At 46.4% G+C, this 26,179-nt stretch overlaps 1 protein-coding gene across 1 annotated transcript in view; it reads left to right on the top strand.

Moving 5' to 3' along the window:
• Window positions 1–26,179, top strand: part of LOC311422524 (uncharacterized protein) — a gene marked incomplete at its 5' end in the record, with an annotated part of 48,987 nt that overhangs the window by 10,085 nt on the left and 12,723 nt on the right. Inside the window, 41 exons of the mRNA XM_084495670.1 lie at window positions 370–573; window positions 943–1,092; window positions 1,374–1,553; window positions 2,120–2,236; window positions 2,642–2,791; window positions 3,407–3,622; window positions 3,968–4,072; window positions 4,162–4,306; window positions 4,420–4,634; window positions 4,718–4,817; window positions 5,564–5,730; window positions 6,752–6,985; window positions 7,400–7,497; window positions 7,744–7,921; window positions 8,429–8,656; window positions 8,868–8,960; window positions 9,133–9,306; window positions 10,104–10,259; window positions 11,056–11,176; window positions 11,576–11,790; window positions 12,348–12,599; window positions 12,680–12,871; window positions 14,654–14,803; window positions 14,939–15,042; window positions 15,535–15,752; window positions 17,219–17,439; window positions 17,631–17,777; window positions 18,416–18,580; window positions 18,815–18,966; window positions 19,193–19,361; window positions 19,603–19,711; window positions 20,214–20,359; window positions 20,725–20,850; window positions 21,273–21,452; window positions 21,629–21,853; window positions 22,152–22,278; window positions 22,598–22,797; window positions 22,995–23,207; window positions 24,126–24,271; window positions 24,812–24,939; window positions 25,781–25,913. Of these exons, the coding sequence (XP_084351796.1) occupies window positions 370–573; window positions 943–1,092; window positions 1,374–1,553; window positions 2,120–2,236; window positions 2,642–2,791; window positions 3,407–3,622; window positions 3,968–4,072; window positions 4,162–4,306; window positions 4,420–4,634; window positions 4,718–4,817; window positions 5,564–5,730; window positions 6,752–6,985; window positions 7,400–7,497; window positions 7,744–7,921; window positions 8,429–8,656; window positions 8,868–8,960; window positions 9,133–9,306; window positions 10,104–10,259; window positions 11,056–11,176; window positions 11,576–11,790; window positions 12,348–12,599; window positions 12,680–12,871; window positions 14,654–14,803; window positions 14,939–15,042; window positions 15,535–15,752; window positions 17,219–17,439; window positions 17,631–17,777; window positions 18,416–18,580; window positions 18,815–18,966; window positions 19,193–19,361; window positions 19,603–19,711; window positions 20,214–20,359; window positions 20,725–20,850; window positions 21,273–21,452; window positions 21,629–21,853; window positions 22,152–22,278; window positions 22,598–22,797; window positions 22,995–23,207; window positions 24,126–24,271; window positions 24,812–24,939; window positions 25,781–25,913 (6,749 nt within the window). The remainder of the gene's footprint in view (window positions 1–369; window positions 574–942; window positions 1,093–1,373; window positions 1,554–2,119; window positions 2,237–2,641; window positions 2,792–3,406; window positions 3,623–3,967; window positions 4,073–4,161; window positions 4,307–4,419; window positions 4,635–4,717; window positions 4,818–5,563; window positions 5,731–6,751; window positions 6,986–7,399; window positions 7,498–7,743; window positions 7,922–8,428; window positions 8,657–8,867; window positions 8,961–9,132; window positions 9,307–10,103; window positions 10,260–11,055; window positions 11,177–11,575; window positions 11,791–12,347; window positions 12,600–12,679; window positions 12,872–14,653; window positions 14,804–14,938; window positions 15,043–15,534; window positions 15,753–17,218; window positions 17,440–17,630; window positions 17,778–18,415; window positions 18,581–18,814; window positions 18,967–19,192; window positions 19,362–19,602; window positions 19,712–20,213; window positions 20,360–20,724; window positions 20,851–21,272; window positions 21,453–21,628; window positions 21,854–22,151; window positions 22,279–22,597; window positions 22,798–22,994; window positions 23,208–24,125; window positions 24,272–24,811; window positions 24,940–25,780; window positions 25,914–26,179) is intronic.

The following is a 26,179-nucleotide window of genomic DNA, read 5'->3' as shown; positions in this document are numbered from 1 at the left end:
TGTGTACCAGAAAGAATAACTTCCAGGGGAGAATTCCAGGTCAATTCCTGTGGACAATTAAATATTCTCCAAAATTCTTGTTACATATGAAGCAGAGTATTTAGAAAGCTGATAGGAGAAAAACATGTTCAGTGTGGCTTTGCCTGTGAAGCTAGGAGGAAAAAGACACGGTGACACGGTGTTGAATAACTCCAAAGCTGAGATAATAATCATTTTAGATACTGTGTTGTGCCTCCTCATGACCTGTCTTCTGGGATCCCAGAAAACAGAATTAAGAAGAGATCCTCATCAGTTCACTCCCTTTGTTGGCACTGACCCTCCCTCATAAGCTGCCTTTGTTGGCTTTGTCTTCTGCTTTTTGTGTCCTAGATGTGTGGGAGAAAGGAGGCCCTTGTCCTGTGAGCCACTTCTGTCCAGAAGGAACCAGCTTTCCCTTAGCGTGCCTTGCAGGGACTTACAACAACCTCACCAGACAAGCTGCGTGCTTTCCTTGTGCAGCAGGCTACTACTGCCCAGAAAATACTACCAGCTACAGTGCGAATCCGTGCCCAGCTGGCTTCTACTGCCCCAGAGGTGAGATGGGCCCAGGGGACAAGGTCAGCTATCAGCCAGGGTGAAATAATTTTTTTTTTAAGGCAGGGAGTGGTCCCTGTGAAATAAACCTTCAGCCATCAGTCTGGTTCTTCACAGAAAAAGAATCCAATCATTCAAACCACAGACAAGGCTGTCACTTAACCCCCCCACTAGTAAGCTGATCAGCACCTGGAGGTTGTCATGGCCCTGAAGGCCAGGCTGTGCACTGGGGAGGTCAACACGGAGATAAACTGGCAAAAATCATAGAATCATACAGTCATAAACTGGCAAAGATGAAGGAGGTGATGCTGCGGGATTAATAGCCAAGATCCTATGTATAGTCTGTGAAACATTGTCTTTATTTCAAAGGAACCAGGTTTGCTACTGAGTTTCCCTGTCCTCGGGGCTACTTTAACCCAGACCCCATGACACAGAGCTTGGATAGCTGCTTGCCCTGTCCTCCTGGGCATTACTGTGGGAAGGAGAACTTGACAGCTGCATCAGGCAAGTGTGATGCAGGTGAGTTCTGGATCTGTTTGGCTGCTGCCCTTGGAGGCAGTGCCTTAAGGAGGCTGTTGCATGCATCCTGAAAATTTATTGGGATTACTGTATGTATTATTTCATGGAAGATGATGCCATAGTGCTGTTAAACTTTGGTGATATTAGCCTGTCCTGTATTCCCTGTGCTTATGGCTGTGCTGTGAAGGCACTACATGCAAGGCCATTCCCCTGACTTGTCGATGATAACTTCTGGGGCTCTGTCATTGCTTGAGCTTCCCAGCCATGTTTTGTCTCCTCAGGATGGTTTTGCATCTCAGCTGCTTGGACGCCACGGCCTTTTGATCTGGATAACTACACCAATGCCAACTGCCTCTGTCCCGCCACTGCCACTGGAGGGAAGTGCATAGCTGGTTTCTACTGTCCCACAGGAAGCCCAGAGCCTCTTCCCTGCCCTCCAGGGTTTTACTGCAATGCCCCAGGTTAGCAGCTGCTTTTGGAGAACAGGAGTGGTGTGTTTTGGGAGTGTGGAAATAAAGGTAAATAAAAGTATTTGTTATTTAGGAACTTGACAGAAGATTTTAAAGCTAGGTTCTTGTTCTGGGTGATAAAGCTGACTTAGTACAGACTTTTTTGTGTGTCCTTAAGTGAATCGCTTACCATTTGTGACCATGTTCTCATTTTCAGAGGACCAGTATGAACATACATTACAGGCTTGTGGGCACAGGGGATCAGGATCTTCTATAAGCCTCCTCGATATTCTCTGAATCTGCAGTGCCAGCAGGTGCTGGGATACTGACTGCTGCTTCATTCTCTCCTGCTTCTTTCCTGTCCTTTCAGTATTCTTTCAGTGTGTTAAATTGGAGTTGTTCTTATCCTTGTACTTTCATAGAGTTGCAACGGTGCTTGCAAGATGCCTTTGGTTTTGCTAGCACAGAATGGGGCTCAGGCGTTACCTTGTGATGTTTGCCCAGAGGGAAGCTGCAAGCCTCCTGCTTTTCTTCCTCTGTTTTGGTGCTTGGAGTGCTTTTATCCTTCTGTCTTCCAGGTCTGTCCATCCCCAGTGGGGAATGTGCTGCTGGCTTTTACTGTAAAGGTGGAGCAACCCTGCCTAATCCAAGAGATGATGTGACTGGGAATATCTGCCCTGCGGGGACTTACTGCAGTAAGTATCCAACATCGATCAGGAACAAAAATTTCATATCCCGTAATATCTGAAATACTGGTGTGTCATTCTGAGACCGTGGTGGCCAACTTTCTGGTGTGTGATCAGAGTGCCCTGAGTCCCAGATTCTTCTCTAGTTCTTCTTTTGACCTGTTCTCTAAAAATGGTAACGTATTTGTCTCAGTGCCTTGTCTGTCTTTAGAATATGAGTAATTACATCTATGTTTCCTTCCGTAAAATGTAGCTAATAATATCTATCCTTTTCTGTGGAGCGCTGTTTGACCTGTGAGTGAAAATAAGACTCCAGGCATTCCGTTTCCATTTGCACTCATCTAGGCCCCGAATGGAGCAATGCTTTCATTCTCTCATTGTTCATTTCTCTCTGCCTTGTTTCTGTTCTTCCAGCTGCAGCATCAGCGGTCCCCACGCTCTGCCCAGCAGGCACTTTCTCTAGCCTGCCAGGGAGGAGAACACTTTCTGAGTGCCAGCCTTGCCCCTCTGGCTTCTATTGCGAGTTACCTGGTCTCAGTGCCCCCACCGGAGAGTGCTGGGAAGGTAAGCCTTGAATAAATGACCATACTGCATCCCTGCAAGAGATGCCTGTATAGATATTACTGGCTCTGGAGTCTTGCCGTGAGTGAAAGTTTTGAGACTTATTGCCTACCTTGGTTTTCTTCTCTTGACCAGAGAAGAGTTTCTGTATCTCTGTGAAAAGGCTGTAAGAGGCAAAAGCAATTCTGAGGTGAAAGCACAAGTGGCAGCTTCTGGGTATTTCTTCTGAACAACTAAAATATCATTAAGGGAAGACTGGTGTTCAGTGAGGAATTTTTCTTTGAAGGGTTTCAGTAACTGAAAGGAAGAGATCAGTGCTGTGTCCCTAAATGGTTTCCTATGCTACCTGTAAGTTTTGTCCTGAGTTTTGGGGTCCATTGGGTGGTAAATTTCCTTCTTAGGAGTTCAGCATCTGGTAGGCTTTGATGTGGATTTGTCCCAGCAGAGGTGTGATTCAGATCAATAGTAATTTCAGGTCAGCAATACATTTATTTCTTGAGTAGCCAGTGAGGTGCTTGGTATGCCTGAGTGAACCTGTTAGTAGCCTTCTCTTCTAACGAGCACAGCTCGTACATCTCGGTGACTAATTTACCTTTCTTCCCTCTGTCTTCGCTGTAGGTTATTACTGTGACAACCAGCAAGGGCCAGTTATAGATTTCACCCTTTACCCATGCCCACAAGGTTTTTACTGCCCACCAGGGACAAACAGGAGCACTCAGTACAGCTGTCCTGCAGGAACCTTTGGACCAGGGCAAAGGCTGAGAACTATCAAGGAATGTCAGAGATGCCCACCGGGAAAATACTGTGAATCCTCCGGACTTGCTGCCCCAACAGGTCCATAAAACATTTAAGTGACTTCAGGCTTCACGTAAGGATGGTTTGAATATGTGCTTAAGGAGAAATGTGTATTTAAGGACCTGCACAGTCATGGAGGCACTGCTTGCAAGGTCTGAACTAAGTAGAATGATTCCCTATTTAGGAGCTGTCAGCTTGTCATCTGCTACCAGTTCTCCACTCCCCTACAGTTACAAGCAACTTCTCCACTTGATGGCCATCATTTATTTCTAGACCAGTGGTGACTGTGCACCACACAATAGCAAGTGATTGTAGTTCAGTATGTATGCTGAAATCTCTATCTTTCTGCCTATTTTTTTAATACAGTTGTGTGTATTTTTCTAGGAGACTGTGCTGAGGGATTCTGGTGCAAAAGTGGTGCCCGAGTAAGAAATCCTCAAGATGGAGAATCAGGACTTCCTTGTCCTCCTGCTCATTATTGTCCAGAAGGTAGGGTGCTTTGCTAAAGCACATTTTTTCTTATTTCATGTAAAGAACGAAGTGGCATTTCCTCCCTCTGGTGTCATTCATTTTCCCAGGTGCACCACTTCCACTAGAGTGCCCTCCTGGCACTTGGTCTGGCAGTGAAGGCAGCAGCAGTTTGCAGCAATGCCTGCCTTGCCCTGGGGGATACTACTGCAATAGCTCTGGACAGAGGGCTCCCACAGGACCCTGCAGCCCAGGGTAAGAGAAGATTGAACGTATTTATGTACTCTTTATAAGGAAACGTGTTCTCCAAGTGGTCTTCTTCACCATCTTGATATAATGACAGTATGCTCCTATACTCACTGCTGCAGGTATTACTGTGTCACCAGAGCCCAGACCCCAGCACCCACAGACGGCCTCTCGGGAGCTCCATGTCCAGTCAATCACTTTTGTCCTCTTGGATCCAGGAGTCCAGCACCATGTCCTGCTGGCTCCTACATGCCACAGACCCATGGAGAGAAGTGCCATGCTTGCCCAGAGGGTGAATACTGTGCCCCTGGGGAGAAGCCAGAGCCATGTCCCCAGGGTGAGTTAGGATTCCCCTTACACGCCTGGTTTGCTGTAGATTTTCTGAAGACTGCTAATGCTGACCTGTTCTTTCTTTTCCAGGGCATTTCTGTCCCAAGGGCACAGCTCTTCCAGTGGCTTGTCCAGCAGGGTCGTATAACCCCTCACAAAGGCAATCCAGCTGCCTCCCCTGTCCTGAAGGGTAAGAGTGAGTCCGTGACCTGAGTGTTGCATATATGAGTAAATGACTATGGGAAATAATGGTTTATCACACCACCTTGGAGCGCTGTGCAGTGGAAAAATGACTGACCTTACCACTGAAGAGCACTTAGATCTGACAGGAAGCAGGACAACTATTGAATGCTGTTAACAACACCAGATAATTGATTGTGGCACCAGGCAAAGTCCTAAACCCAGGTACAACTACTGTGGAAGAGGATTTAGATCAGAAGTCTATTTAAAGCAAGGGAACTATTGGCACCATAAACCTCTTTCATGTCTGAAGTAATAAATGGTTCCCCTGGCAACAGGCTGGCATAGCTGTGATACAGGGGAAGAAGGTCTTGTGTATCACCTGATGCTGGCGTTCCCTTAGGGGATTCGTCTCCAATTACTAACTGGATTTGACCTTGATTAACTTTTACAAGTTGATGATTCGCAGCCTAGATGTGTTATGACTCAAGTTAAGAAAATTACGTCTCTGTGGCTTTTGCAATTATGCCATCAATTTGGCATATGAGGAAACAACTAAGAATATGGCAATATACCTAAGTAGGATTCTTTTGCGGTCAGTACAGCACAGTGCAGCAGCCATATTAGACTACCTTCTGCCACCATTAACTCATTATTCAGGTGTTTGTGGATAGAATAGTGTTAGAAATTCCTCCTCCTCCCTGCTTTTTTTAATTGGACCTTCTTTTTTTTTTTTTTTTTTCATTTTTGGACTAGGTTCTTCTGCCCCAAAAATTCCTCTTCATTTTTGGAGAATGAGTGTTCAGCTGGCCACTACTGCCCTATCGGTACTGCTGCTGCCACTCAGTTTCCATGTCCCCAGGGAACTTACAACCCACAAAATGGAAGCAGCCTTCTGTCTCACTGTATCCCCTGTGACCCAGGTAAACGGCGTGTAAACGTATCTCAGGGTAGGGCAACTTATGAAAATTTATTTTGTATGTTCTTGAGCTTCACTGGTAGCATTTTTATGGTTCAGTGGATGAATGACAGGCTACAGTGTCTCACACCCAGTGTGTTGTGTGGAAATGAAGACAGAGAAATATTCAGCTGCCTGTTGATCCTTAGGGGTTCTAAAGGCATATACTGAACTGGAGTTGGAAACACTTGGCAATTGTCTTGCTCCTTTCTTTGGTATGACGGGAGTCAAGCACTTCAGAGAACAAGCGGAAAATGAGTTACTCCTTGAATCTAAAATGTACCTTAAAGAGATGTTATATGGAAAAATGTGGGAGAAAAGTACTTGTCCAGGAGACTGTCATCTCCATGTTCCCACAGGTACCTTATGTAATGCTTTCTAAACTTAAATAAGGTGATCTGTGGAAAAGAAATTTCGAAGACAACATTTCACACTGTGCAGATGTACTCAAGTGAGATGAAAACCAGAAGCAATATGGCCACAACATCATGCCCTGTTAAGAATTAGCTTAAATTACCTTGGGCAAAAGATCTTACAAATTGATTATACTGTCTGCAGCCTTTGAGACAGTATTTGTATGCAGCACTGCATTGTTCAATGCAAATACGATTTTAGCATGAGATTTTTGCCATGTTTAAGTTGGGAATCTAGGTGAATCCCATCAGGTAGGCCATCTGGTCAGGCGAAAAGAGAGAGGTCAGATTATTCTTCTAGTATAGGCATCTGATTGACAAGTAGATGATTAATTTAGGCTGCATGCCAAACTTAGAGGTACAAAAAAAAGGAAGAAATACCCTAGTTTTCATTAAGCCTGCTGTCGCTAGACATCACCTGCTGGTTGGTTTGTTTTCCTGAATCATGGAAATGAATATCCTTTTGCACTTCACTGTATGTATCTTCATGATTGTGTAGGCATGTAGCTTGTTCTCTGCAGCAGCTTTCTGATGTTTTCTGCCAGTACTGATGCCAGTGCATTGCTTTCTCAGGGCACTACTGTGCACTGCCAGGGCAGTCACACATTACAGGAGCCTGCTGGGCTGGGTTCTACTGCAGTGGAGGCGCTTCTAGTCCAACACCTACGGATGGTCTCCTGGGGAACACATGTCCCAAGGGAGCTTACTGCCCTGCGGGCACTGCCTTTCCACAGCCTTGTCCTCCTGGTTACTACAGCAACTCAACTGGGAATACTGGGATCGAGGACTGTCTCCTGTGCGATGCAGGTACAATACTGAAAGGACTAGCGAGGTTCCAGCATTTCTAGGGCTCCTGAGAAGCTTTGTGATTGTAGAGCAGGTAATCATGAACAACAGTTGTCTCAGTGAGAGATGTTAAGTAGAGTATAGAAAGGCTGAATCTGCCACTTTACTATGTAAGAGGATACTCACAGTGAGGTGCAAACTTCTGCTACGATCTTCATTTTTCACTCTACATGCTGTCATCTCTGAGATGATGCAGAGTGCAGTTTGTTCAGGCACGTAAGCTCTGAACTGCATCTGTTCTCAGTGAAAGCATCTTTAGGAAGAAGTGGGTGACATCAAACATGATGGCTGAGTGATTGTTTCCTAGTTACATACTTGCTGTTGTCTCTCTTGCCTGGCCAATGTCATTATGGTACTTTTGGGTCCCTTTTTCAGGGTATTTCTGCAATGGGACTGGACTTTTATCTCCAACTGGACTATGTGAAGCTGGATTCTACTGTAGTGGAGGAGCCATTTCTCCTAAACCTCCCAGGGTAAGCTGTGCTCGTGAAAGGAAAAAGTGGTGCCAGTTTCTAAATAGGCAGCCCAATGAGATTTGTTGTGTGCAAAATTCTGATCCCTTGTCTTGGAAAAGGATAAGTGTGCAGCCATAAAGACTAAGCGATGAATGCAGACCTTCACACTATTTTAATCTGACATAGTTATTTTGCAAAGCTGTCCTCTGAGTTTGTAAATGGTATGGAAAGATTTTTTGTGACAGTGGCGTTTTTTCTTCAAAGATAACAATCAGTGGAGGACCGTGTCCACCTGGACATTACTGCATGGTGGGGAGCAGCAGAGCCCAGCCTTGCCCTGCAGGGAGTTATAACCCATCCTGGAGTATGGCACAATGTTTGGAGTGCCCGGAAGGTTTTTACTGTAAGACTGCTTCCACAAACTACACAGATTGCCCTGCAGGTGGGTCTGATTGCACCTACCCACTCATTCGGAGAAATTTCATCTAAAGGATTAACAGATGCTCTAATAGCGGATTTGTCATTGGACCATGTTGCATGGATCATGAGTCTCTTCCAGTGGACAAATCAATGACCTTGGCCAAAACTTACAACCTCTCCACGATTCAGTTCCTCTGTCTGAATGTTAAAAAAAAAAGAAGCATAACATAAGTATAGCAGAGAGAGTTTTGGCAGTAGACATTTATAACATACTTTGAGGTGTTATTAAAAAACTGGTTGCTATTAAAACTATTGCTAATCCTCAGCACTGATCAGCTTCATTTTATGGTGCTGATGTGATGAAGGAGTCACCCACTTGTGATAAAGTGCAAGATGGGCCCACCATCATAGCTTGGTTTCAGTCCTTCTCAGAAAGAAATGGAGAAAGCTGTGTGTACAAGCTGGGGGTCCTTTCCAGGCTATTAACAGCATCTGTCAAACTTTATGGAACCCTTCTTTTCTTTCCTAGGTCACTACTGCCCCAGGAATACAGAATTTGCCTCGCAGTACCCTTGTCCTCCTGGAACCTACAGTGAAGCTTTAAATATCTGGGATGCTTCCAAGTGCCAGCTGTGTCCTCCTGGAAGGGTCTGTTCCAAACCAGGCCTACAGAGACCAGATGGGCTGTGCACACCTGGATGGTTTTGTCCACCTGGATCCGTGTCAAGCAAACCGGTGTTTCCTGGAAATCACTCTGGTACGAAGGGGATTGATCAAGTGTGATGATTATTATTGAGGTGGTGGTACTACAGAGTCACTTAAAGAACCCGCCCATCTCAGGATGTCTTGCTTTCTCTTGTTAGTTTCCTTAATTCTGTACTCTAGTTCTGTTCTTCCTGGTCTCTTTAGATGAGATAGAACACTTGCAATTTTTGTTTCAGCTCAGTCTCAGTTCTTTCTATTAGCAGGCATGGCAGCTCCAGCTTCTAGATCTTTTGGGCAGTGCCAAGCAGGAACCTTTTGTCCTACTGGGTCATACCTTCCTATTCCCTGCCCACCAGGTAGGAGAAACACCCTTGTCCCCCCCTGCACAAGTTTTGTATATTTATTTATTTATTGTACATACTCGCTCCCCTTTTGCCAAAACCACTAGGCAATCCTGGTCTTGTGATACTAGTATTTCATTTCTGGTGTCTCTCAAATTGAGGGTCTTGCTTCTGCCCCCTGCTTCAGGTTTGTACTGTGCAACTGCAGAGCTTGCAGCTCCATCAGGTCCCTGTGAGGCTGGCTTCTACTGCACAGGGGGCTCCATGCTCCCAAACCCTATGGGTGGTGCAGTGGGGAACATCTGTCCTCGAGGTCACTTCTGTCCTGCAGGAAGTTCCTCTCCATCTCCGTGTCCCCCAGGTAGGTTTGCCAGCAGCTGTTGCATACCAGCATTTGTCTTCCCAGTGCTGGGTGAGCTGCTGAGCTCATCTGAGGCTGTGCCATTGTTTTGCAGCCTCTTGTTATTTTGCACTGAAGCATGCCTTTATGTTGCCCAAGGGGCAGCTTCTGTCAGCACAAGAGCTTAGCCTCTAATCTGGTGCTGTTGTATTGGAAGCATCAGCCCTAAATGTGCATTCAGACAGTAATTACACAACAGCCTCAGCCTGTGGCCTTATGTGCTGCTGTGCAGTGGTGGGGGGGAAGCTCACTCCTGAGCCATCCTGAAGGAAAGGTCACAGAGCCATGGTGAGCTGAGCACATGTAAGTCTCTGCTGCTCTCCCTGCACGGTGAGAGCTGTCCTCCAACATCACCTTTAATGAGACTGCCAATTAAATTGAATGAGAAAGACTTAGATGCTTGTTTCTTCCTTGGTTAAATCTATAGTTATATTAAGCAAGTGACTGTTCTGCTGTGCCTGTACCAGAAATAAATGGGAGTTGACCTCAGCCAGCACCCATGACCAACCTCTCACAGCCTTTTCTCATAGGAACACCGCCATCTACCTACAGCTGTACACCGTTGCCTTGTCTCTTATGGGAGTGCAGGATGATTAGATTTCCTTCCTAGCCAGCATCTTTTTGGCATCTTACATGAGAGGTGGCCGGGGCTAGCGTAGCTGGAAAGCTGATGCATGAAGAACCTGTACTTCTCTCCATAGCCACTTCCAGCAGGGCTGAGGATGATGGGACAATGTGCTTTTGGTGTCTATTTTCAGGCTCCTTCCTGGCTTATCGCGGTGGTCAGACAGCACAGGATTGCCAGGCCTGTTTCCCAGGGTGGTTCTGTTCTCAGCGTGGTCAGAGCTCCCCAGAGGGCTTGTGTAAAGAGGGATGGTTTTGCCCAGAGGGCTCTGTATCTGGTCAGCACTCAGGTAGGAATCTTTAGGGTCATTCTTTACCTAAAGGAGTTGTGATGGCAAGATTTTAAAATCTACCTCAACTTAAAATTTCAAGTTACATTTAAAAATGGTTAGCTAATTAAATAATAAAAAAAAAAAGTTTTCCAAAAATTCTACCCAGTAACACCAATTAAGTAGTTGGTAATTGTGCGTATATTTAATAGGAAAATAGGCATTGTTTACTGGGATCTTACCGGGGCAAAGAACAAGTTGAACAAATATCTCAAGAGGTAGTTATTCCTTGTGACATTTTCAGCTTTGCTAGAAGGAGCTAGAAAGAGAGAAGGTGATTGTTGGGTCTACATTTCATACAGATGATGCAGGGATAGGTGTAACTCAAATCCTGCCGTGTTAAAAGCATACAGGAGCTCTGTGAGAAGGAAGTTAGAGACCATGCAGCAATGCAGAGAGGCTGCTGCCCCTTCAGCTTTCTGAAAGCTGTTGCGGGCAACAAGTCTGCACAGCCGTTCATTTAAAAGCCCAGCTCAGTGATAAGTGAAGTTTGTCTTCAGAGTGCAGTGCATGGGCCTTGCTGCTCAGATATGTTCAGCATGGCTTTTAACAAACCCAGGGTGGTGTTTTGGGGTAGTTTTTTTTTGGTGTGTGTTTGTTTCTTTGTTTAATCGATCGATTGATTTTTATAAAGCTTTTATCTTAAGCCTTCCAGTTTTAGATTTGTAGTGATGGTTCCTCCTATGACACTATACAGCTCTCCAGGCCATGAGCAGAGCAGTTATGTTAGACGTATTCCTTCTTTATTTCCTCCTAGACTATCTCTGTCCAGTGGGTCACTATTGCCCTTCTGGCAGCCCTGAGCCCATACCGTGTCCCTCTGGGAAATATCAGGACCAGGCTGGTAAAAGCCAGTGTGAAACATGCCCAGCAGGAATGTAAGTGGAACAGATCTGCTCCTTCATCTTGATGCTTTCCTCGGGAATTAGCAGGTCTATTTCCGTCTGCCTTAGGCTGCTCTGTGTGATGCATCATTTGATACACGTGGCTGTGCTTTTTGTTCCTGTATTTTTATCACCTTTCCCATTATTATGTCATTTTCTGTACTTGAACCCGTGTAGGTAGAAGATCTGTCCTGGTAGGTGTGTCTGCTGGGAAAGAAAAAATGGCCCTGACAGGTTGCATCTCAGCTCTCTGTGTCATTTCAAGTAATTTGGCTTGTCATCTTAGACTCTCACTGTTGTGTAGAAAGGGTTTCTCAGTCCCTTAGAACAGAGGGTAAGCATGGTCTGAGGCAGTACTCAGATATTTATTTATTTGTTTATTTATTTTGTTAGGTTCTGTGCCCTAAAGGACCACCCAGACAATCTCCAAGAGAACTCCCATGGGATAATCAAACCAACAGACTGTCCAGCAGGGTATTACTGCCTCTCAGGCACAAAAGCCTACAATCAGTACCCGTGCCCAGTGGGGACCTACAGTAACGAAACTGGACTAAGAAATCAGAGAGAATGCAAACCTTGTCCCGGAGGCACCTTTTGTTCCAGTGCAGGTAGGGATCGTGTGGATTAAATACAGTCCTGGCTGTGTTGTACCTAGGAGAGTTAAAAAGTTCCACTGATGAATGAACTTTCCTTCTGTCTGCAGTTTGTATGACTTTCAAGTAGCATTTGCTCTGGTCTCTGGGACCCCTTGAGTAGAGACTGCTTACTGTCATTAGAAAGATGACAACCCTATCAACCTATCTTCTGTAAGTTTAATAAAAGAGGCAGATTAAGGTGGGGTCTGTTTTCGAATAGGTTATTAAACCAAAAGACAAGTTGCTTGGATTCTTGGACTTATTTGTTCTTGATTGTTTCTCAGTGGAGAAATGGATGCATGATCTTATCAGCTTCTCCTGTAAGGTGATCTAGAAAGCTGTTCAGGCCTTTAGCTGTCTGGTAATCAGTTTTGTTAGAAAATATGGAGACTGTAGATCTAGCTCTTAAATAACAGAGGTGGTCACAGATAGCAGACTCTGAATGACGAGGCTTGTCTGGTTTCTTTAGTCCAGAAGCTGTGAATTAGGCAATGCACTGACTTATTTGATTTTGTGTTTCTTCTCTTTAGGACTCACATCCCCAAGCGGAACTTGTTTGCCTGGGTATTACTGCACCTCAGAGGCACGGGTACCAAACCCAGTCAGTGATGAGACTGGGGGCCTTTGTCCAGCAGGCCATTACTGCCCACCGGGCAGCAGCAAGCCAGAGCCGTGTCCCACTGGCACGTTTCTGCCTCTGTCTGGAATGGTTTACCCTAACGCCTGCCTGCCCTGCCCTGGGGGGAAGTTCTGCCGAGGAGAGGGCCTGACCAGTGTTTCTGGTGTGTATCATGTGCATCTAACATCTTTTTGGTTTTAATATTATTCTTAACCCTAATGCAGAATCTTTTCTTTCTTGCAGGATTGTGTTATGCTGGCTATTTCTGTGATGCTGGGTCCACACAGCCGGATCATAAGCAGTGCCCCCCTGGCTCCTACTGTCCTGAAGGCTCTGAATCCCCAATCCCTTGCAGCCCTGGGCACTTCAACGCTGACAGTGGAAAATGGCAGTCAAGAGACTGCCAGCTCTGCCCTGCTGGGTATTTCTGTAGTGGTGAGTGTCTGCTGGTGTACCTGAGAACTGGGGTTATACAATGTAAAGTGAGATGAGTTAAGTACCCTTTACAAGTTTATCATTTACAATATTTTCTTAGGTTAATGAAGGTTTCTGCAGGACGTGCACCAGGTATAAATGCCCTAAACCATTTCTCTTCCAACATTTCCATTGGGTTCTCTGCAGCAGTCTCAGGTTACCCAGACCACTTTGTGCTATTTTATACCTTCTTTGTTCCTTGGCTCAGACACCCTTTCGGGATGTCTTATATATAGTCATCCCCTCAGGGAAAGAAAATAACCAGGCAGGCAGGTCCTTGGTACTGGCTAGCAGCCAGGGGCTCTGCTCTGAGACAGCTGCTCCTTCTCAGAGGTTCTCCCAATCTGTCTGTGCAATATGTTTATTTGAGGTCACTCTGGTAGTTTTTCACCTGCCCCTTCCATGAGACAGAGAGGCTTTTCCTTTTTCAGGTAGGAAACAGAAGAGATAGAGAGGAAATGGCTCGACCGAGCTTACACAAGTTTATAGCAGAGCTGGAACCACAACTGAGATTTCCAAAATTATGATTGAGCATTTTAACTGGAAGCCCATGTTTCCTGCAGGCATATAATTTCCTGCAGGCATATAAATCAGAATTGACTTTCCTGTCTGCTAAGATGTTCTTTGTCTGAGGCTGAACTTCAGAGAATTCTTGCTTTCTGATGCCTGTTAAGGGTGTATGCTGAAGGAGCTTGTTCTCTCAAGAGATGAAGGTTTCCTGTTGTCTTCGATCAGTAAAGGATGGTTAAAGACTTTGCTTTTCTGGTTGCAGGACTGGGAAAAATCACTTCCAAACGACCGTGTTCCGTGGGCTAATACTGTCCACCTGGCTATTAATCCAATTCCCTATTGCTGCCTATGTGATTTTTATTGCCCCCCAACATCTGCCTTTCCTGTGCCATGCGGCAACAGGATCTATCAGTTACAGGAGAGAGGAAGGACTTGCACAAACTCTGCCCAGCTGGACTCTTCTGTGAACAGCCTAACAAATGTGAAGGAGCTGTGTGTTGCGATAAAAAGGGATCCCATGTCACTAAGGGCTGAGTCTTCCTGTGAGACTTAGTGGGACAAAATGGATTTTGAGTGCTGTAGCTTCCTTACTTCTGTTAAGGTTCTGCTAAGTGTTACGTGGATTGGACTGGGCAGGCAGATGCACCAGATTCTGCCAAGAACGGAAGCCAAAACAGATTTCTAAGACTCTGAGGCTGTCGTTGAAAGAGTAAGCTGAAGCCAAATCCTTCTCCTCTCTGCGGGGAAAGAAACTCAGTGCCCAGGAAAATACAATGAAGCTATTCCTGTCTGGCAGCTCAAGCATGCAACAAGAAACACAAGAAATATAACTGCACGGGCATGGTTCTACTCCCTAGATGGGATTACTCTAATAAAACTTAAGACCGCTCTTTTGTAGACATCTGAATCTGAGCTAGATTTTTGTACTCCCTCTGTAGTCAGTGGAAAGAAAGAGGCACATCTGGGGTGCAATTCATCCTTCTTATTTTAGATGTCTGCCTTGGGGTGAGATGAATCGCACTTGAAGCGCAGTTCCTCTGTAAGTGCTGTTTCTCTCCAATTACTGCAACAGGAATCTGAACAACTGCATCAGAATACACATGATGAATCCCATGTCCTGGGTCTGGCTGTACTAAGATAGGAGGAGGAAGACTGAATATGTTGATAGAGAATGACGTTGCCTGTCATGTCTTGTAATATTTCCTGAGCAAGATGCTCTCTTTTGTGTTGTAGGTTCTGGAGCACGTGCTCCTGAGCTGTGCCCTGCTGGGTACTTCTGTCTGCCAGGTACCAACTTCAGTGCACAGCATCCATGTCCGAAGGGAACCTTTGGCCCCAGGGCTGGTGCCACTAGCAGCTCTGACTGCGAGCCCTGCCCAGCAGGTAAGCAGGGACACGGCAAGAGAAACTCAGGGGGCATAGTTCAGGAAATTGTGTCTTCTCCCTTCATGTTACTGACTCCTCCACCAGTCTTCTGTGCAGGCCATCTCATGGAGATTGCCTTTCTGTTCGTTTTAGGCATGTATTGCTCAGCACCAGGTCTGTCCCAGCCTTCTGGATTGTGCTACTCGGGTTATCACTGTGCCAGCGGAGCCACCAGCCCAGCGCCCTTCAAACACAGGGTGAGTGAGTGCTGGGCAGCAGCACAGTAAGCCTAGCTTCCTGGGGACAAGGACTGGACTGTCACAATCTCATAGCTTCTAGTGTAATGTTTTCCAAGTATTACTGCTCTCTATAGAGTTACTCTTGCCTGCTACTGCTGCCCTTGAGAGCACCCCAGGTAGCCTAATGCTCTTAACATCTGCTGGAACATGGAGCTGCCTGCTAACAACTTCTGGCCAGACCTCCATTTCTGTAGATTGTACTGGAGTGTGCTATGGTCTCTTCCAAACGATGGCATCGGTGATCAAATAGCCATGGCTCAGAAGCCAACACTTCCAGCGACCTTTTTATGCCAGCTGTGTCTTCATGAAGTTTCAGTGGCAGAAATCTTGCAGGACTCAGCTCATACATAACCTTTCCAGAACCTATTTCTGTAGTATTTGGTGCCAATTTTAGTTTCAATAATATTTTTCCTTTCTTTCTCTGTTTTCTCTTTTTTTTTTCTTACACAGGTAGAATCTGCTGGCCTAGGTGTGCCTAGTAATGACATCTGTCCTGTCGGGCATTTCTGCCCCAGTGGTACAGGGTATCCCCTGCCCTGTCCTCCTGGATCCTTCTCTGCTGTCACAGGCCTGGAGGCAGAAGAGCAGTGCCAGCCCTGCCCAGCAGGACGGTATTGCAGTGGGGCAGGATTGTTTGATCTGGCTCAGACGTCGCTGTGTAACGCAGGGTGCGGTGAGAAAGTCACTTGTTAGTGGGAAAATGCAGCTGATGGAATTACTGTAGGATAAAGCAGTCTCTTGTGTGCAAATATTTATACTCAAGATTAATTAACTGCAAAGACTTTGTTTTTAACCCTCCAGGTTGGCCATACAGCATCTGCTTGTGATCTCACTGAATGGCCTCAAAGCTATTCCTTCTCCCTCTACGTTTGCCTCACATTCTGTCCCAGCCTTATACATGGTCTTTTACTGGTTTTCCCATAGGTTCAGTTTATTACAAAACCCTTATTTAGCCTCACAATTACACTTGGTGAGCATTTGAGCTGGCCATCCTTTTCCTTGTTCTGTGTTTTCTCTCTTTTCCCACGAGGTGGTGCAATAACCACTGGCAAGCCAGCAGTCCTGGCCTGCGTAAGGCAAGCAGAAAAGTGCTGTTAGCAACATTTGTCCATCTCACGAGTACGCCTTGGAGCAGGGGGCTGCAGAAGCTCGGTTCATTTAATCTGCGAAAGAGAAGCTTAGAAGTGATTTCAGCGTGGTGTAACAGGATTTAGTAGGGAAAGATTTGTGATAGCAGACAGCCCTTCAATCTACTAGAGAAAATCATAATGCAGTTTTAATGTATCTAGAAGCTGAAACTAAACTCAGATTAGAAGTAAGTAACTTCCTAAAGTTAAAGGGCTTCGTTTGGAAGAACTGAAATAATTAGTCACAGGACCAAACTTCCTGGGAAAAAGAGGTGTTTACCACATCCTGGTTAAATGTTAAGCCTTCATAGGAATTCCTTTAACTTCAGGAAGAAGTGGGTCTTGCTTGTGGGGAAACAAATGACAGGCAGCTCTGCTGTTCTGCTTAACGCTGTTCCTTTTACACTCAGTCATTGTCTTAAGGACTAGGAATTTTTTCTTCTTTAGAAATTGCATCTGTAGCATACAGTAGGACCATGGCTCTCATTTTCTTGTTGCTTAGCTTCTGGAAGCCATAATATCTTTTAAATATTTCCTCGTCTTTACTTATTGTGAGTATGTGGCAGAGGAGTGGCAAAGGGAAGAGTCAATGCAGAAATAGACAACATCAGGGCAGAGACCTACAAGATCAAAGATAAAAGGAGACTAAGGAAAAACAGCATGAACTGAACACTTGGGCCCTATGTTTTGAAATAACATAGAAACCTTAATTTTTAAAGTCTTTTTCTTCCAGAATGAGAAGACTTTCCAGACAGCTTAGAAAGAAAACCAAAACCAACCAACCAAACAAAACCTTTTTACTAGGCTTTTCAGGTGGGCAGTAAATTCCAGCTGCAGGGTTGGGGTAGGGGAGGAACAGTTGTTAGCCAAACTGAAATAAAATGTATTTTTAAAGGGATGTTTCTTAGCATTGCAGACCCTTGGATTTTGGTTAGTGCCTCCCACATCTGTGATCTATGAGCAGGGCTGTGAGCCTGTTGTTTCAGGACTGAATTCTCTCCTTGTAGGTACGTTTGCCTGGAAGGAAGCTCTGCTCCCTGCCCTTCGGATGGGATTCATGGATACAGATGTCCCAGTGGCTTCTACTGTCCTGCTGGCACTGGGGTAGAGCTGCCCTGTGAGCCTGGCTCGTTCAGCCCTATGCCTGGGGCGAGTGTCTGCCTCCCCTGCCCAGCTGGTATGGCCTGCAGCAGTGCTGCCACCGTGGAGCCACTCAGCTGCCCCAGAGGTAAGCAGTCCACGAGTGCATCAAAACCCTTGTCATGCAATCAGAACAATCATGCACACCTCTTTCTGCCTGCCCACAGCAGTGGTTCACCCCAGGGAATGCCATATTTGCCAATAACCAGAGTAATGTCAGCATTCCCACTTGCTCCTTTCTTTTCTGAGCAGTGTTTTCATTCCCCTCTCCATGCACAGGTTACTATTGTCCAGCAGGGACTGCTGCTCCCCTACCCTGCCCCGAGGGGACACTGAACGCCTTGGAGGGGGCCCTGGCCCTCGCTGCCTGTAAGCTGTGTCCTGTGGGGAGGTACTGCAGAGGAGATGCTAACTGGGAACCTGATGGTGAGTCTGATTCATAGCAGACCTCCCACACCAGGGGGGTCACAGATTCAGGGCTGAAGGAATCCGGGGAAGTAGAAATCATATCTCAGAGAACGGAGGTAGTAGTGGAGGGTGTTCTCATATCCTGCCTGTTCCTATCAGGCATTTCTCTGTTTCATTCTTTTAATTGAGCATTTGTTCTGGGTGTTTGGTCTCCTCCTGCATTAATTTCCTTACTGTCCCTTAGTTTTTCTCTGCTTTCCCTCTCTCCTTGTTCTTAATGTTTTTACAGGTCTCCCTTCTGTCCTAAATACCACTCCAATGCAAAGGTGGGATACACGAAGAGAAGAAAGGCAGAACTCTTTTCACAGGAAACAAAATCTGAGGAAGAAGTTAGAGAATTTAGATAATAAAAAATACCAGTTGAGGTCAGTACAAGTAAAGAAAGGAAGTGATAGATGGCATAGGTGGTGGGGAAAAGAGGAGATGAAACAAAGGTGAACAGTGCAGAGCATCAGCAGAATGATTACACAGGACAACGACGGGCTTCAACTTCTCTCCTCTGATTTATCTGCCGACTTCTGAGGTTTTGAGGATGTGCTTCCACCCTTTTCATTGACCACAGTGCCACAGCTACTCCCTCTGTTCTCGCATGGCAGGTCTGTGTTCAGCTGGGTACTACTGTGAGGGGGGAGCCACGGATGCTGTTCCACACGGGACTCCTGGGTTCCCCCTCAGCGGGCCCTGCCCACCTGGGCACTACTGTCCAGAGGGAACTCCTTTCCCAGTTGCCTGCCCAGTCGGGACCTTGAACAACAGCACAGGTGAGCGTGACTTCACCCCCAGGTTTCTCCTGTAGTCCATAGTGGTGGGGGACTTGGTTACAGGCAGCTGTGGTGCAGGGCTGCCCCTTGGTCACTGCAGGTTATTGATACACTCAGCCAAGCCTGATAATGGCGATGTGTTATCCATACAAGTAATGCTTATGAAACTGTGATTGTCCTGGAGATGCTTCCATGTCTGCTGTCACTCATCTGGAGTTCTTCTTTCTTCCTCAGGTGGTAGCTCTCCAGAGAGCTGTGTGCCGTGCTATCCTGGGTCTTTCTGTGCTAGCCTTGGTTTAAGTTCTCCAACAGGACCCTGTACTGAGGGGTTTTACTGCCCGGCAAACTTCAGCTCCTTCAGCCCCACAGCATTCCTTTGCCCTAAGGTACTGCTGAGTGATGGCTGGGCAGTGAAAGAGGTGTGCCTCAGCTCTGGGCAGGAGGCATTTGTCTTCCACTGCTGGCAGACTATCATGCGTGCCTGAATGAAATGTGGATTGCATTCCCAGGGAGTATTACCCCAGGCTTCGGTAATGCTGGGATTCACCCTTACACAGCCCCTAAGTTTGCCACCATCTCCATGCAATCCTCTTCCTTCTCTGTCATTTCCAGGGTCACTTCTGCCAGTCAGGGGCAGCCCATCCAGCACTGTGCCCTCCTGGGGAATACCAGCCAGCCAGTGGCTCTGCGTCCTGCATTCCATGCCAGAGAGGATTCTACTGCCAGGACCTGGTGGCAGGAGACCCCAGGCGCTGCCCACCTCATTCTTACTGTCCCCCAGGTACACTGAAGCTGGCACGCTGGTTATGCTGAGGACTCAAACCGTTGAGTCCCCAGAGTTGTACAGGCCCTGTGTGTGTTTTCCTGTAGCGTAGGGGATGGGGAAGTGACGATCAACAAATCTGACATAGTGCCATCTGCCTTCCTAGGCATCGTTTGTTGCTCATTGATGCTGTTCCAGAGTCATGTCAGATCACAGAGGTCTTCCCAATTACTTTTTTTTTCTGTGTTCTCCCTTTCAGGCACACAGTTTCCTCAGACCTGTCCTGAAGGCACCTTTACTCCTCCAAACATGACTGGCCTCTGGAATGAGAAGGAATGCCTGCCTTGCTTACCTGGCCACTACTGCAGGTAGTGACTGTTCATCTCAATCTGGTGTTTTTTCACTTTGTCTTAAGCACTTAGGCATCCATGTTTTGTGCTGATAAGTCAATGCTAAGTTCTTCCCAGCTTCTCTATCTTCTCTCTCTCAAAGAATTAAGTATAAGCCCAGACGCAGCTTTTGGGTACAGAGGTGTTGGATCTGTGAATTTGGAGAGAGATCTGGAAGCAGTCTGGCATTGCCATGATGTAATAAAGGTAAAGGAGCATCTGAAAGAGAGATGTGGGTAGTGTTTGTGAAAACAAGAAAATAATCCAGAAAATCATCCACAACTTCTTGTAAAGCAATTTGCACACGTTTGTGGAACTTGAACTCAAAAGTGCTTGGCTCACTTCAGTCACCTACATGTTTTTTTAAGTGGAAAAAATGGATCTATTTTTTCCCTCTTATCAGCGTAACAACTTCTCTATTTACGTACCAGGTCATTATCAGCAGGTCTTACATAAATTCATCCTGTTCTCTCTGCTCCAGGCATGGGCAGCTGGAGGGCAAGTGTGCTGCTGGCTACTTCTGCCTTGCTGGGAGCTCGCAGTCTGCTCCACAGGGCCCTGGCTTTTCCTGGCGCTTTCTGTCTGGATGCCGCTGGGGCCAGGTGTGTGCTGGGCTGTGTCCTGCAGGTAAGGGAGACTCTCAGAAGTGTATAAATTGTAGAATAGTGAGTTTTTTCTACTTCTAACTGGGGAGCATCTATTACCTTGCATGATACTTGCTTAGAAGTTGTCATTGCTCATCAGTGTCCTCTGCTCTTACGTCGTTTGAACAAAGAGTTGTTCCTGGCCAAATACACCACCTTGAATTTGTGGTGCTAAGCTGCCAGTCCAGAAGAGTCTGAAGGCTGTTGGATTGGCTCTCTATAGGCACAGAATCCTAACAGTTGTGTGATAGTCATCCTACAACAACAGGAGACTCTTGCTGAATCCTTTTTTTGCCATTGGAGGGCTTCTGTATTTCACCTTCATCTCTTTCCCATCTATTTCTGTAGGTTTCTATTGCCTGGAGGGCTCTGAGGTGCCCATACCATGTCCTTCCAATACTATCAGAGATGTTCCAGGGGCTGGGCGGAAAGAAGACTGCCTGCCCTGTCCACCTGGCCGCTGGTGCAAAGCAGGTTGGGACTTGGGGGAATGATGAGGGGGAGGGAATGAGAGTTGCTTTTCATGTATCCCTGAATCTGGTCAGGCTAGCTTTGGTATCAGATACTGCGCTGTGGGACAGTCCTTGCAGTGGGACACAGTCTCTACTGATGAGTTCTGGAGTCTGTGGAGAGAAGAGTCATGCAACACTGTTGGTATGATATGCTGTTCTGTCATGTTCATATCATACAAGGATGGAAATGTAGGAGAGAGTATGACCAAAGCCAGTCTGCAAATATCTGTGTGTGCCATCTGCCAGAAGAGGGGCTTAGATTGTGGAGGCGGATCACACACATGCACGTGGTAGTTTCAGAAGGATTCAGGGAGGATACAGAAGAAAGGTGTTCCAATTACAGTGAAAGGATGGCTCCTTAAAGCTTGGTTTTCTGTTTGTTAGGGGACTCAGAGGCTTATCCATGTCCCTCAGGACACTATTGCCTTGGAGGTAACGTCAGTGACCAAAGCAGTCTCCTGGCACCTCAAAAATGCCCTCCACACACTTACCGCAAACACCCTGGAGCTCAGAGTGTGGCAGATTGCCAGCCGTGTCCTCCAGGCTATCACTGCCCTTTATCAGGTAAGTGCCAGATGAAACCCCACCCTCTCCCACCACTGGAGCTGATTACAAAACTCCCCAAGACGAAATAGGGAAGGGGAGAGGTAGTTCATGTTCACAGAGAGCTTAGAGCTCTTCTCTAAAACACCTCCCGGCCATTCAGCCTCCTTTTCTTCATTCTTTTCTCTTCTCAACAGGTCTGACCAGGTTTGAGGATTATCCATGTCCCCTGGGATACTGGTGCCCTGGTAAAGGGGACGCTTTCCTTTGTCCACCTGGTACTTCCAGGAGCCAGCCTGGTGCAAAATCACTGGAAGAGTGTGATCCCTGCTCACCTGGATACTATTGCCCAGACCCAGCGCACACAGGGCTACCTAACAGCCAAGGAGTACCTTGTAAACCTGGCTTTGAATGCCCAGCAGGTGATGTAACCATGCATGTTGGTTTTCTTTATTTCCAGCTCTTTCTGAGTCCAGATAGGTGAACAGTGCACAGCGGGCATAAGTAATCCAGGGCTAGATACTCAGGTGTGTTAGTATTTCATGCTAAATGACTAATTGGTTTCCAAAGGATCTATGTCCTTTTGTAAGCAATTGAAACAGTAGAGTTTTTATGGACAGTAACACTTAATAAAGCTCCATTGCTCACTGTCTTGCCAGCACATGCCCTCCTGTTCTGGGAATGTCACATAAATCAGTCACTGGTCCCCTTTTTCCCCAGGTTCAGTGAATCCAAAGCCTTGCAGACCTGGCTCATACTGTGGTGCTCACACAGCCATGCCTTCCATGTGCCCTGCTGGATATTACTGTCCTGAAGGCTCATCAACATACAATAGCCCTGAGCAGCTGTAAGTACTTCATGTGTTTGGTGGAGCCAGCTTTAAGTTTTTTTTTTAAACTCTGAATGTTGTGAAATCTGCCTGTGATAAAACCTGAGTTTACAGCTTCAGCCACAGTTTTTGTGCATTATGCAAAAGCAAAAGTATCTTCATAATCACAGTTAGGGATTTGGTGACTGGTAGGACTGAATAGGATGATTTATGATTTGTATGAGTTAGCCCAAACCAGAGGAGAATATTTTTTAATTTTGCACTGGTGATTGAGTCCAGAAATCAGAACATTTTCAGAGACTTTTCTCCTCTCTTCCTGCCTTGTTTTGCTTTCCAGGTGTGTGTTTCCCTACTACTGCCCCCCAGGCAGTGCCCATCCACTGCCTTGTGAAGGAGGATTCATGGCCCTCAGCTTGCCTGGTCCAAGGGATTCATTTGAGAAATTCTGCAGAATCTGTGACGCAGGCAGCTATCGTAACATCTCTGCCAGTGCTGCCCCCTGTCAGCCCTGCCCAGCAGGCTTCATCTGCCCACAAGGTAAATGGGGCTGCTAAGAAGTAGTACAAGAAGTAGCTTGAATTGTAAGTAGAAAGCTCTAAGTTTTGTATGGACAAAGCTCTCGATCCTCTACAGTTTTACATCCCTGGTGTGGGTGGAGGGGATGATCTTTTTCTTCCAATTTTGTGACTCATAAGCAGTGTCTGTATCTGAGATAACCCCACTGCTTTCTCTAGGCAGTGAAAGCTACCACCAGAAGTCTTGTCCCAGTGGCTACTACTGCCCTCCCCTGGCATCTGCCCCCCTTCCCTGTCCCCCAGGGACCCATGGGAGCAACAACTTTGCAAAGCAAATAGAGGATTGTCAGGCCTGTCCTGCTGGCACCTTCAACCACCTTCCTGCTCAGGCTGCCTGTTTTCCCTGCGGCAGCTCTTCTTCGTCACAGCCTGGTGAGTTGCTGTTCGTGAGTGAAACTTTCCCTGCAGCTGAGAGAAAATCTAATAAGAAAATCGCCCAGAAAAGTGATCCCTCCATGTGGTTTCCCCATGGACTTCAAGACATGGGTTCCTCATGATGCTGTGTGTGCTAACAATGCCCAGCTACTCTTCCTGTCCCACCTGGAAGAAGGAGGATTGACTTTTTAAAGCTTTCTTTTGTCTCTTATCTTCTATTAGCCAAGGGGTTTTGATCTCATCTCCTTCAAAGGAAGGAATAGATGAGCAGCCCTACTAATTTGTGCTCTGTCATTGCTTTGAAAGCAGTGGAGTACTTTTGCCTTTGCAGAGCTTGCAGTAAGTGTAGTTGTGGTTTTGAGCCAAAATTGGGCACTATGGCCACGTCTAACTGGGACCGTAATAAAGCAGGAGAAGACTGAAAAAGCATAGGGGAGGAAGCTATGTACAATAGAGAATGCATATCCTTTACTCCATGTGTTGTGCAGTATTCTTCCAGCATTTCAAGCCAAGAGGTTTTGGAAGTCTTGAGGCACAGATAAACTGCAGACAGGAGCTCAGCAGCCTTGGCTGAGTCCTTATCCTGTCTGGTGGCTTAACCTACACATTAACAGGGCTTGGTAAAACGCCATTGCTTCAATTCCCAGCTGGGCCTTTCTGCATTTCTTGTTAAATGGACACTGCAGCAAATGGTGCAATGATTGTGCTGGAGGAGCAAAGGACAGGTTGGCTCCTGCAGGCTTTCCTGTTGGCTTAGCTCTGCCATGCTAGAGGGACAGCAAACTCCAGGTGCGACTAAAACACCTGATTTAGCCAGAGTATTCAGCACAGGAACTGCTCCTTTGCTGTGGGCACAGTTTTTGCAAATTATCTTCCTTACCCTGACTTCCACTTTACATCCAACCCTTTGCTAAGGTGCTACCAGCTGTACCTGCCATGGGCTGAACCGGGCTTTCCAGCAGTCAGATGCCTCCTGTATCTGCCAGGCAGGTTACGTGTACTACGATGAGCGAGGCAAGGAAAACCCTGACAGCAACAGCGATCAAGACTGCCTACCTCAGGTAAAACCTGGCTTCAAAACAGTTATTGCATGACACACGGGAGAGGGAGCTTGATGCTTTCGGTGCTGGTTTTCAGTCTGTGGATGTGTGTGATCTGAGTTCAGTTCACTGAGCTGCTGCAGATGCAAGGAAGCACTTCAGCTGTTTTGTTCACTACCCTTGGCCCTTCTTTGTGGGTTAATGGCATTTGTCTTCTTTCACAGAATCTCGCAAGGTTAAATTCATTGAGGGCTGGAGGCAAAAGATACTTGGGTGCTAGGACAATGGGGAGCAGCTAAGCATCTCAGGTGCCAGATGCAGGAATTTAAACCTCTGTCTTTTCACTATGGAAATCTTCATTAGGGCTGGTTCAAGAATTTGGATGGAAAGTGAAACTGTTGTGATCTTTCGTCATGCTTTTCAAGTTGTCATTTAGCAACCCTTGTTGGATTGACATTATGTTGAACACCAGTGATGAGTGGAAGGTTTTAGCGATGCTGCTTCTCTGTTGAAACACTAGAGCTTGTCAGGTTTCACAGGTCGGATGTCTTGTTTTTCTAGGTGGACGAGCTCTGTGCTCCTGGAGAGGTTCGTCTGGCATCTACGCGCCAGTGCGTTTTTCCCGAGCGATATGACTGCTCTCCATCCTGTGGGCCTGCAGGTGGAGAGATTAATGCAGAGCTGGGCATGTAAGTCTCAGCCTCTCATTGAGAAACACTTCACGATTAGTTCTGGCTGGCTAAGTTACTGAGCCCATGAGGTAATTCCAGGGTAGGACCTGTGGAGGTGTTTTTGAGAAACTTCCCATTGTTGGAGTTCCTTTGTGTGGAGATGCTGGCCTTCAGTCCTCGTTCATTGGCCTCACTCCTCTTCGTGTGTATTTAAAATTACCTAGTGATTTCTATGTAATTGGGTGGAAACAACAGAGTGACCACCAACTGATGATGTAAGAGTGGATAAAGCTCACATTTTCTAAGGGAGAGCTCTTCCACATATCTCAGATTAAGCCCACCTCAAGTAGATGATGATTTTATTAGAGTTACAACAGAATCAAAACCAGTTCTTATCCCCCCCTTCTAATGCTGATTGAAACTAGTTCTTGTCATATGCTGCTTTTTTTCTCTTCATGAATGAACTCCTGTATTGCAGAATCTCCTCCTGACATGCGTAGCACAGAGATTTGGTGTGTTACAATTATACTCTGCGGCTTTCGACCATTTCATCAAGGCAGAATGCTGGGGAGGGATACATGACCCTCTGCTCCAGGCTGCAACTAATCCCTGGTAGAGAGGGGGCTATTGCATTTTGGCCTATCATGTGTGGTCCTTGTGCTAAGGACGAAGTATTGAATAACAGGCACAGTACTGGTTGAGATGGACTGCGGGTTTGCTTTATCCTGTTTTCCATGACTATAGAGTAGGTCCGCTCATTGTGTAGGTTGTAAGATACCAGGGCTAGCCTGACCCTCAGTATTTTGTAGTTGTTTGCTCATGGATCATAAGTAGTCAGGACCTTTTTTCTGCTGTGCAGATGTCACTGCAAGCAGTATGTCTCAGCGGAGGAGCTCTGTGACCAGCTGTGTTTGCTGAAAGCCCCACGGATCTCCTTGAGATTTGGCATCAAGAGAGAACTGCTTCTGAGGATGAATGAGGGAGAAGTCAGGGTAAGTGTGGATTGTGTGAGAGCCTGGAAAGAGCCCTTAGAGATGACAGTTACATGAAGAGGCCCCTGGGGGCTGATGTTACTGAAAGGTATGAAGCTGTGAGCAGACAGAAGGGAGGCTCCTGATGTCTCATGGCCCAGAATACTGATCAGGCAGCATGGTGCCTTCCTGAGAAATGACAGTTCCAGAATTGTGGCGAAAAACCTCCTTAGAGCAGTCTGCACAGCTGAATATAAGGTGTGATCACAACCAGGGGCTGAGCCCAG

Source organism: Aythya ferina, assembly GCF_964211825.1.
Source record: "Aythya ferina genome assembly, chromosome: 22".
NCBI classification, from domain to species: Eukaryota; Metazoa; Chordata; class Aves; order Anseriformes; family Anatidae; genus Aythya; species Aythya ferina.
Note: the sequence above shows the minus strand (reverse complement) of the source record. Positions and strands in the feature narration are given on the sequence as shown.